Source organism: Cydia amplana, chromosome 6 (genome assembly GCF_948474715.1).
Source record: "Cydia amplana chromosome 6, ilCydAmpl1.1, whole genome shotgun sequence".
Lineage (NCBI taxonomy): Eukaryota > Metazoa > Arthropoda > Insecta > Lepidoptera > Tortricidae > Cydia > Cydia amplana.
The window spans coordinates 4909191-4921658 of record NC_086074.1 but is presented as its reverse complement, the minus strand read 5'-3'; the positions used below and the strand labels follow the sequence as shown (position 1 = coordinate 4921658).

The following is a 12468-nucleotide window of genomic DNA, read 5'->3' as shown; positions in this document are numbered from 1 at the left end:
TGCACCATGCCGACCATTCGTTGAAAAACTTGACACCTCCCGCCCAATCAACTAAATTTTTAATCATCTTATAAACATTTTCTTAAACACATTTGATATGAATCGCCTATTCTAGAACAGTGTTGTGCGCTAACATGCAAATATAAGGAAGACGATAATTATTATGATAAACCATTTGAACAAGCAAGTTTCTCAACAAATACCTTCACCGTAGACAACGAGACACGATTATTCGAAAGTAGACCACGATACAATCGAAGAATAAAAGTAGTGCTCGAGAGTCTGAATCGGTGAAACTTTAAATTACATTTATTGAAATGCAAAAATATGTACACTTTCTCGCCATTTGGCCCTCTGTCCCTTCGAAAATAGAGTCACTCGACGTACCTATATAGTTTAATTTTTATCATTCTGTTCGCGACAATTGGGCATTCAATAAAGATACGTATATAGTAATAAATGGGAATTTAATACGCAGATATCTTTATTTATCAGCATTGTTTTGTAACAGTATTATGATGTCATGACGTACGTTTTCATAAATATCATTTGACACAGTTCCATTATTTATATGTATCATTTTGCAAACCGTTTACAATGGCGATTTTAAATACTTTTTTGGGAAGTAGCAACGCAATTATCTGAAGCATGAAATTACGCAGCCAAACATTTTGCGATTATATCGAAAATCGAGTCTAATCAAGAGCACAAAGAGAATATTTACTAGCTCACTTCTCAAATCAACTGCACAGCGAACGTTGTAATACTGCAACACTCCCCTCCCCACCTGTGTGTCTGCATCATATACCCAAATACCAACTGTTAATGTTTAACGTTTATAAATTTCGGAAAGTCCTATCTAATATCCTATAAGGTTTCTACGCTTACATTTACATTATACTGTTTCAACTTTTCTACATTCTGAACCAGTCGTGACGACTCTTACCCTTGTGTATAGAAATTTCAAGTAAAACTATTTCTCTTAACATCACATAAATGATCAGTTCTTCAGTAGCCGACTATACGACAGCAAGAGTTTAGAAAAAAGCTCTTCATATGTAAAGAATGCTAAAAAGAAGCTATTTGTAGCAATATAAATACTAGAACAAATCTTTAGACCTGCATTTCTTTTTACTTCAATGCTGTTCATATTTCGCTGTCCTCAAATTCTTAGAACACTAGTTAATGTAATATTTGTAATAATTCCGTAAGAAACTTGAAATATTTGCGAAGTCAATTTAATAAAAGCGGCCAAGTGCGAGTCGGACTCGCCCATGAAGGGTTCCGTATTTAGGCGATTTATGACGTATAAAAAAAACTACTTACTAGATCTCGTTCAAACCAATTTTCGGTGGAAGTTTACATGTTAATGTACATCATATATTTTTTTTTAGTTTTATCATTCTCTTATTTTAGAAGTTACAGGGGGGGGGGGACACACATTTTACCACTTTGGAAGTGTCTCTCGCGCAAACTATTCAGTTTAGAAAAAAATGATATTAGAAACCTCAATATCATTTTTGAAGACCTATCCATAGATAGTGAGGGTGTTAAGTGAAATGACCTTTTTTTGCTTGATTAAAGCATGAAACTTGGCACAGTTGTTCCTTATATCAAAATAAGCCGATTAAGATCGGTAGCCCGAGGGACCCCCCCGCTTAAGCTCGAGAGGGGGGGGGGGTCAAGTAGCGCTCCGCCCGGCTTCATTCTAAAAATTCTAACAGGCCCCGTTTAGCTAATAGGTCATATTTGGTATCAATTTCGGATAAATAAATAACGTAGAATTCATTTCTGGTATAAAAAATTGCAATTTGTTGAAAAAAAGAATAAACAAAACACATAAAATCTAATTTTGGAAGTGTAATTTTTGTTTTTTATTTATTGTCATAATTAAACTGCTTGGTTTTTCTACATACAAAAAATATGACAATAAAGCCTATTTAATGCAGATTTTAAAAACATAACGTTTACTAACCTTTATTAAAAGGAAATTGCATAAAAAAAACTTATATCGTCTCGCGCCGGTGAATATCTTTTTACCGACATCGGCATCGATATAGACAACATCCGAAGTGCACACTCTGGAGACCGATTAAATGTATTGTTTATTGTTGTAGATTCTATTATAAAGATAGAAAAGCGTACAATTTTTTTTAATGTGTCGTTCAGTGAAAAAGGGACCTTAAAAAATTATCACAGCCAGCCTCGTGTTTGTATAGAAGCATACTCGTATTTAGTTAGTGCCAACCACTCCATGGACTCCATGGTCCCTGTTCTTAACTAATAAGAAGTAAACTGTAAGTATTCTTTAATATACTTGCTTATTACATTATACCACACTTTAATTTTGCGTCTTGTGTATTAATACAGTTCCTTCCCCCGACACATGAATGGGTACATTTCGTCATTCACGTATATATGTCAGTTTCAACCATATTCTGGCCACAGCAGGGTTGTCAGAACAGTTTGGAAACAGTCGTCTGCTCCTTGCTTTCATTCCCAAGAAGACGGACTGAGCAAGTTTAAAGAGGAACTAAAGTCTGACCCCAAACATATAATCCTATCCTGATAAGGCTGCTTCTATTTCAGTAGTCGATTCATGTAAAGAATTATTTCGGGCATTTTCTAATTATTTAGCAACGGCTTTATCTGTAAGTATCACTTTACTTTGCTTTACAAGGTTATTTCACCTATCATCATATAAAGGTATAATAAAGTTTTGGCGAATGCTATTTATTTACTGCTATTGCTCCATCCTGTAGGAGCTTGAATCCTTGTATCGGCCAGGCTAAAAAGGGTCCATGCTTAGATCTCACTTTTATACACCTTATATTAAATGGGGAACCCGGGTTCAAATTCTAGAAGGCATTTATTTGTCTGTTTATCGTGAATCCTCCTCCTGAATTACCTACGGATGTTTTGAGTGTATGTATCAAATATATATGATATATATCATGTAGTACCCACATCACAAGTCTTATTGAGCTTACAGTATTACAAGGTCGATCGAGAGAATGCTTGGAATACGAGTACGACTCCTGGTTTTTCAGGGCCCGATAGAAATAAATTAGAGTTTAATTTACCATGACGGTAAGCTTCACTTATAACCACTGATCTTTTAGTGAAACTCATTTCTTTACCACTAGGTAAATCATTTTGAGACACTGTGTTGACAAAACTTCGAAGAGTTAAAAGTCCTTATTTATGCCATCGCGAAATTGTGTAGAGAAACATGTCACAAGTAATGTTCCTCGTGAGATTCCGAATACTCCAAGAACCATGAAAAGTCCGATTCATTTAATATGATGGCCCTAGTTGCAGATGCTGTAAAACAGTCATTGCAAGGTATTGATACGCACAGTAGACACGAACGTAGTCATAGCAGCTAGACTAGATTCATGCGTACAAATATTTCCCCAACTACAGGAATTGTGGGCTCACGTTGACACAGTGGAAAACACAATTATATCACATGACACACCATTGCATCCAGGTCATGGAATTATATTTTAAGCTAATAAAATTATCTATTCTATAAGCTAAGTAAACTATCTTTTATTTACCCTAAAAGAGCGGAAGTCTTACCCCTGTTTCGAGCATTCAGTGGAAAGGGGAGAAAAAGTGAATTCGAAGCATGGAATCTGTTCAGAGTTCAACCACACCACTACAAGGATTCAAGCTCTTACAAGATGGAGCAATAGCAGTGGCTAAAAGCATTCCCCTAAAATACTAAAATGTTATTATATGATCGGTAATAAGTGCAATATTGAAGAAGGCAAGTTACACCGGGATATTGAAATGAAGAGTTGTATAATGTTATACCTGTTCTATGAGATTAAGTCACTGCTAAGTTATTTTATTATTAAATTCCATAATGTATACCTACTTCTAACAAAAGGGAGCCATATAAATGCCCTATTACGCGCAGTGTACCGAGGGGTTGATGTTTAGGTTCAGACGTTAGTTCGTCGTCAAACTTGCTCAGTCCGTCAGACTTCTTGGGAATGGAAGCAAGAAGCAGACGACGGGTTCCACACTGGTCTGACACCTGCTTTGGTCAGAATATGGTTGAAACTGACCAGGAGTAAATGCAAACCGGAATAAAAAACGCGATTCAACTACATGAATGATGAAATGTACGCATTTATGTGTCTGGGGAAGGAACTGTATAACGACACAAGACGCAAAATTAAAGTGTGGTAGGGTAATTCGCCAGTAACTGGCCACTTTTAGTAACTGGCCACCCAAAACCAAAAATTCATTTTAGGCTAGCCAGTGGCCAGTTATTGAAAGCTGGCCAGTTTTTGGAACCTTATACTAAAATGAATTCTGCTTTTAGGTGAATAGAATTCATTTTTAGTTTAGAGCGGCTAGTTATTAAAGCGGCCAGTTACTGGCAAATTATTCTATGATGTAATAAGTAAGTAGATTAAATAATACTTACAGTTTACTTCTTATTCATTGAGAACAGGGACCATGGAGTCCATGGAGTGGTTGGAATTAACTATGCTTCTATACAAAAGAGAGGCTCTATGATAAATTTTTCCAAGGTCCCTTTTTCACTGAACGACACATTTTTTTTTCTAATCAAATATTATGTTCGCCTTTCTATCTTTAATATATGATCTACAATAATAAACAACACATTTAGTCGGTCTCCAGAGTGTGTACTTTGGATGTTGTCTATATCGATGCCTATGTCGGTAACAAGATATTCACCGGCGCGGGACGATATATGTTTTTTTAATGCAATTTCTTTTTCATAAAGGTAAGTAAAAGTTATGTTTTTAAAATCTACATTAAATAGTCTTTATCGTCATATTTTTTGTATGTAGAAAAACCAAGCAGTTTAATTTTGACAATAAATAAAAAACCAAAATTACACTTGAAAAAATATTTTTTTGTGTTTTTTTTTAATTTTTCTACAAATTGCAATTTTTTTATACCAGAAATGAATTCTACGTTATTGATTTATCCGAAATTGATACCAAATATGACCTATTAGCTAAACGGGGCCTGTTAGAATTTTTAGAATGAAGCCGGGCGGGGCGCTACTTGACCCCCCCCCTCTCGGGCTTAAGCGGGGGGTCCCTCGGGCTACCGATCTTAATCGGCTTATTTTGATATAAGGAACAACTGTGCCAAGTTTCATGCTTTAATCAAGCAAAAAAAGGTTCGACCTTTTTTTGTTACTTAAAACCTTAACTAAGATACCCCACACGTATGGGTTTAATGAAAAAAAAAAATTTGAGTTTCAGTTCGAAGTATGGGGAACCCCAAAAATTTATTGTTTTTTTTCTATTTTTGTGTGAAAATCTTAATGCGGTTCACAGAATACATCTACTTACCAAGTTTCAACAGTAATAGTTCTTATAGTTTCGGAGAAAAGTGGCTGTGACATACGGACGGACAGACAGACGGACAGACGGACAGACAGACAGACATGACGAATCTATAAGGGTTCCGTTTTTTGCCATTTGGCTACGGAACCCTAAAAAGCATTCATCTCTCTATTTTCGGTAAAACAATAAAGCGCTTAACTAATGCAGCTATTACACCAAGAACTTCTTCCCTTCTAATATTTCATATTCAATATTTCTAGGTAACTTGATTGTTACAATTCTGTCTCGCTGAAGTCGTATTATTTCAAAAATATAAGCATTTCAATTGAATTTACCGAGATGAAATGCATATTCTTTTACTGGAATACCTACTGATATAAGGACAAGATAACTTCATATTTTCTTTATTTTAATGCATCCCTCAGTGGGAAAAGTCCTTATATTAACCGAAATATTTTTCGCACAAGGAATCGCAAGTCGCGATCTAACCACAAACTTTGTGTCAGCGTGAAAAGCATTGATATCCCATTTATACGATCTATCTTACAGTATAATACCAACTGATCCCGTCGACTCGTTGCCGAGTCCTACGTCCAATACTTAATGAATGAGCCGTGCTGGGTCAAAACGGCCTGTGTTTTCGTATAGTTCGTTTTAGCGAGGTGTATTTTAAGCAGTTTTGGTTCGGCACGGCATGTTATGCAGGTTATGCTTAAGTTGGGCCGCCGGTCGGAGTGTAGCTTTGGTTGTCCGGCGGCGTGTACTATACGTTTGATAACGTCAAACTACGTTGACTTCACCGTCCGTTTTATAAGACCTGTTGTCCGTCTGCCCTTACAAAGCCTTATCATTTTCCTGTTACGATTCTCTGTAATTTAGAATTCTCGTTACCTCGCGTTAACGCGATCTGATAAGATATCTGGCGGTCACCGTTGGATTATCTTCGCGTTGTCAAATAATGTACATACTGATTATTTCTTATCAGTTCGCAAACAGTGAGCGAATGCCGTAGATTGATAGACCACGTTTACAATCACGAGGTGTAAGGGAAAATCGGGTAATTTTTTTAGTAATGTAAAGCAATACAGACATCAATTCAAAGGCCGTTCTCTTAAGATTCCCTTACATTTTATATGGTGTAGGAACCATCGCCTCATCAACCAAAGGATAGTTAAATGAACTAGGAACCATCAAAATTAAGATATCATTCTTGCTCCATCGATACAAAGGCCAAGATCGCTTACCATACACAGAGGACAAAGTAGATCTTTTTAGGACAGTGGGTTAGTTAGTCGCCTACGCGTCTTCGTTGAGTTGCTTGAAGAGTAGAGTCTCCTCGAAGATGTACTTCTTGAGGGTCTCCTTGGGCAGGTCGTCCAGCTCCATCGCGAAGCGGAAGGGTTCCTCTGCTACTGGCTGCAGGGAAAAATATACCTTTAAATATGAGAATTTAAAATCACTACGTAACACTCGGGAAAGTTTTAAAAATACATTCGAATATTGTGAAATACGAAAATTAATCACGAAATCACCGTAAAACTTTCAAAAATGAACGTATAAATTATATTTCATGACCAATTACGTTTCCAGCAGCTTCGCTCTCATTTTTCCGTCAATAGCCATTAGCAGAGGCTACGTGTTAATAATAACCTTGTTTGGTAAAATTGAAGGCGCCCGGCTCCGGGGGATTTTGCCGCCAATTTAATTTCCGTGTCGAGTGCCGTTAGGTCGTCGACATAATATCACGCAATTTTAATTCAAACATTTACTTAGTGAACCTTTTGTTCAGCGCGTCGCTTATGAGGTATTTTTGACCAGTATAAGTGCTTAGTCCGATTATATTTATTTGTTAAGTATTTCTAGGTTAAGTTATACCAGGCACGTGACATGTTTTGTGGATTGGAGAAGGACACTAATGACTAACAATCAAGCTAACGACACGTCGCGCCGTGGGAGGAAAAGGACAAATATTGGACAAGCACGTGTTCTACCAGGAAAATGTGTCTTATTATACTATGACGACTATTCGTGACTTAACTTTTTTACTACTTGTTGTAATGGCATTCTTGAAATAGAAAATCGTCATAGTTTTCATTGTACTTGACGGTTATCGTATACACCTTATATTTTGAAAGGTGCTTTTATTTTGTGCGGGTTTAAAAATAGATAAATTTTTGTAAAAATTAAAATACCATTACTATTAAACATGACATGATTCATTACATCTCATAGAATTTTAAATAAATCGAGTTTAATTTACGTCCCATCGCCAGCAGGAGCGGCACCTTTCAGCCCTTTCATATAAAATGTATGCAATAATCTAACCCCTGTGCGGCCCTAGAGACGACACCACATCATGACTGCCAGACGAATGCATACAAATAAAACAAGTATGAGCGAAATGAAATGTATCCAGCCGCGTCAAAGATATGTATATTGCAACAGTACTGCAGTAAACTACGATGCAAAATCATAACTAAGTTTTTAAAATTGTTGCTCCAATGATTCATAAGAATAACCATACCCCTGGGTTTTGGGTACCTACAGGAATGATTTCGTGAATTTATAACTTTGTTTTACATTCATTCAACATTCCCGCACGATAAACCCCGGGATATGATGATAACAAAACAAATATTGTTGCGTTAGACACACGACGAGGAAAACGTAATTCTATATTTCGAACTCCTGAAATCACTCAAGTATCGCCACAAAAGTTCACTCCACTCACGCTAATTAATCTATACGTGTTAGGAATTTATCTTGTTACTAAACAAGCTAGAATTTGCATAATTTTAGAGTTTATGTTCGTATTTTCCCGGTATATCCTTTTACGTTTTTCCTAGTAACGTAATTATAATGTACAAATTTTGTTACAGCGTGGTTGTTAGATAATATTTATTTGCCGGACCGTTTTCAAGAATGAAAAAAACTTTTTTGAAAAAATACGCCAACATTAAATTAACATTTTATTTTAGTTGCCAAGCGGACCCCAGGCTCTCATGAGCCGTGGCTAAAATGCCGGGACAACGCTAGGAAGATGATGATTAAATTAACATTGTAACTCAAGTAAACAAGTAGTTCGTTAAAAGCTCGAACGGATGTTTCATGTACCTAGTCCGTAATTGGCCCGGTGGTTTAGTGGTCAAGACGTTTGAAATAACCGCAACGTCTCCAATTTCAAGACTGATGTCAACTCAAGATTATATCAGGTACCTATAGTAAAGCGCTTGCTGGTTATTTCGCTGTAGGGATAATAGAAGTTAAATTGCATGCATGTAAGACATCGTCTCATTCGCCAATAAATTACAAAGATGTGGATAGTTCACCCCGCATACAGACATAATAGTAGAGGACCGGAAGAAATTACACCGCATGCGATGTGTTGAACTGCAATTATCTCAGTACTGTCAATAGAGTCGTACGTATCACATCGAAGTATGAAAGTATCACGTCAAGAGGCGGCCTAGCTAAGGTGACAATAAGATGCCACGAATATTCGGCAACTATTCGGTATTCGGCCTATTCGGCCACTTTGCCGAATATTCGGTATTCTGCCGAATGTTGCCTACTATTCGGCCGAATACCGAGTATATGTTGCACCTACCTAAAAAGAAAAATTACACAATAAAATAACCAAAAACTAGGTATATTTAATATTTAACATGTATTCTTGGAAAGTAGTTAGACACGAAGGTAAGTATATGAGCTTTTGTTGATTACAAAATATTTTATTTATATCATGGGTCTGATTTGATTGACTCTAACATTAATTCTGTTCAACACAAAAATATATCTTAGCAAACGTTGTGCTTTGTTGTTGGCGAACAGTTTTCATAATAATTGTGACTCAAAATGTTCGCATGTCATGCCGAATATTCGGTATTCGGCCGATAGAGGGGCCAAATTCATTATTCGGGGCATCTCTAGTGACAATCGCTTGCGCTTCGCCATCGAATCGCTGTCTCTCTACCACTCTTCCATATTAGTGTGACAGTGACAGTTACGTTTCGTTCGCTACGGAGCGTTAGCGATTGTCACCTTGACTAGGCTACCTGGCCCCAATTTCACACGGTGACAGGTGCGACAATTGTCGACACCACTGTAACTGACGTCACAGGCCTCCATAGACTACGGTAACCGCTTACCATCGGACGGACGGTGTGCTTGTTAGCCACCAACATATTAATAAAAAAAAACATATCGCTAATAAATACCTAAGTACTTATTTTGCGAAGCTAATGACAACTGTCACAAGAAACACGACAATTGTCACGAAATTCCGACACAGAACTCATTTCCTGTCAAGAATTACCGAAAGTTCTATTAAATCGTGTGACAATTGTCATCATCATCATCATCAACTTCGAAAGAGTTTTTTGCCGATATAATAAAGTTTTTTAAATAATACAATGATGGTGGCAAACAGGAATACAGCCCGCTCGATGGTAAGCGGTAACCGTAGCCCATGGATGTCTGTGACGTCAGCAACAGTGACATTTGTCGAATTGTCGCACCTGTCGCCGTGGTGAAATAGGGGCCTGGTCCATGGCAACAGTGAACTAACCTCGTCGTTGGGGTCGTAGTACTGCTCGAGGTAGGGGTGCGCGAGCGCCTCCTCCACAGTGATCCGCCGGTGCGGGTTGAAGGTGAGCATGCGGTGCAGCAGGTCGAGAGCCCGCGCGTCGGCGCCCGGGAACAGCTCCACCCACGGCACGCGCGGCTTGAACGGCAGCGACTCCAAGTACCCACGGGCCTGAGGGCAAACGGAATGTTTCAACATAAATCCATCAATAGTTATTTGTACAACAAGAGATCAAAGTTTGATATTTCTTCGAGTGCTTATTTTGAGTCCCGTGCAAGCGAAAGATTCTATAGTTTTAGAATTTAGAATCTTGAGCGTAGTAAGGGACTCAAAAGCGCACGAGATGTAAATAACTTTGATCTCGTGTAGTTCACAAAACTTTTCACCTCAGCAGTGAGAACATATTAGAGAACCCGAAAAATGTATTCCTTCTTCATCACTTACCTCTATTCACTCATGTTTTCTTAAGATATACCAACAATTAAGTTTTCACCTCAGCAACTCAAACAAGGGTACTTTGCTACTTAAAAACAGTGAGCAAAATCGCATTTTGCTCATTTTGTCTCACTCGGTGAGCAAAATGCGATTTTGCTCACTGTTTTTAAGTAGCAAAGTACCCTTGTTCGAGCTGCTGAGGTGAAAAATGATTTCCCTATTTACAGAAGCATTGGACAAATAATGTTGTACCGGTGAGATAGAACTAGTGTCGATTAGCTTGGCGTATTGGTGAAAATTTGGGTACACGACCCGAATTGGAGATAAATCTAGCATTATTCGAGCTGGATTGAGGAATGTTAAACTGTAAATCGACTAAAAATTGGCCGAAAGTACTTGATAAATGTCACTATTCAACGTGATCTATATTTTCTGATGGTTTTATTTTCATTCCAGGGATGTTCTTACTTACTGAAATATACCTTTATATTGCAAATCGTACCTTTCTTTCTTTCTTAGAGCGGTTTCGCACTACGTCCGATCCGAATCGGTGAAAATATGGTCCGAAGTAGCCGTAGAACTATTTCTATAGATTTCGGAAAGAAATCAGACGGATCTAGTGCGTAAATTCGATTCGGATAGGACGTAGTGCGAAACCGCTCTTAACGTGAAAATGTAAGTTATTTTTATCTGTAAATTCAATTTCCTCCGATGCAATGTTCCGGACAGTACATAAGATTGCCAGTCATTGAACACGTTTCAATACCTACTTGTACCTAGATGTGTTCTAGCCAAGCCTTTACATTAAGCCTTTATCCCGTGTTATTACAAAAACCTTTCAAAGGATAAACGGGCAATTTAAAATAAATTTGCCAACTACAATAGCATAAAACTTTGATCCTGTTTGTAAATTCATTTATTCATGGCAGGCCGAGTATTGGTTATTTATGTATCCAGAGCGCAACCCTTTCCGCTTGTTTGTATAAATAAATAAGTTACGTATGACGTTTTAATATCGCCGGCTGATTGGTTGGACGCAATTTTATAGGGATTATAGCCCTCGATTGAGCTTGTTTTTGCAAAATAATAAAATAGCCGAATCGAGTATCATCAATAAAAATGTTAAACGCATATATCCTTGCGTCAATAGATGTGATGGTATGTATTTCCACCGCCTACCAAAAGGCAATGTACTGTATGAGATAGGTAATGGATGTGGCGTACAAAAAGGCATACAGCCGATGACATAAATCACCAAGGAATGTGACGTCATCGGCAGCTCTGGTGCCTTTCCAATCGCTCACCGAGTAAGAGCGGCATTCCCATTTTACAAAAAGATTGGTATCAATTTGACATCACTGTGCAATGTGATTTATCAGGCGATGACAGCTGTCAAATAGACGAAGATCCATTTGACAGCTGTCAACTCAACTGTCAGGTAACTTGACTTGTACAAGAACATACTTTACGATCTCATAATTTGTAATTAAAAAGTAAATTACTTCTAAAAATGAGGAATTTTATTTTTGATTGATTTCAACGATTACTTTTTTTTTGTTAAAACTGATTCCTCGCACGCACTGCCTTCTCGCTGAGAGTGAGAGAAGAACCTGAACTCCCGGCGCCTTAATGTAATTGGCGCCTTAACGCACGTACAAACTACATGCGATGCAAGTAATGTCAATAATTCAACATGTTTAAAACAAGCTTGTATAACGAACCTGTCTCCCCTATTCGTATTCGCGGTGCATCTTGTCAAACAAGACACCAAAAGTTAATAGAAATATCATAATAAGAACCCGAGAACTGTACAGCCCAAAGCTCGTGCAAGCAATGCTAATACACAACTGGCTGATTGATGAGCGACGCAGTTCACACCCCTTTGGTACGTGTATTGCCGGGTACCGAGGCGGAAGCAAAGGAGCTGCATGTCGCGACTTTAAATAATGTAAAGAGTTAGCCTAACTGACAGTGAGATACGCGACAATTACTAAAGCTTTTAAACAGACTTTGAAAAAGGATATTGTTTATTTAACGCTGCCCAAAAAACAGCAGCGCTAATTTCTATACCTTCCTGACTTTTCCTGAAACTACTGAATTTTCGGC

The 12468-nt window shown here is 37.7% G+C and overlaps 1 protein-coding gene across 2 annotated transcripts in view; it reads right to left on the bottom strand.

Annotated features, from left to right (window-relative positions):
- Window positions 1-12468, bottom strand: part of LOC134648683 (mitogen-activated protein kinase ERK-A) — a 182272-nt gene that overhangs the window by 96139 nt on the left and 73665 nt on the right. Inside the window, exons 7-8 of one of the 2 annotated variants that reach the window (XM_063503187.1) lie at window positions 9910-10098; window positions 6633-6758 (exon numbers count right to left, since the gene is read on the bottom strand). In XM_063503187.1, coding sequence (XP_063359257.1) covers window positions 6639-6758; window positions 9910-10098 — 309 coding nt within the window. In that variant the 3' untranslated portion in view covers window positions 6633-6638. Of the gene's footprint in view, window positions 1-6468; window positions 6759-9909; window positions 10099-12468 lie in introns of those variants that run through there. The other variant, XM_063503186.1, reaches the window with a different exon arrangement.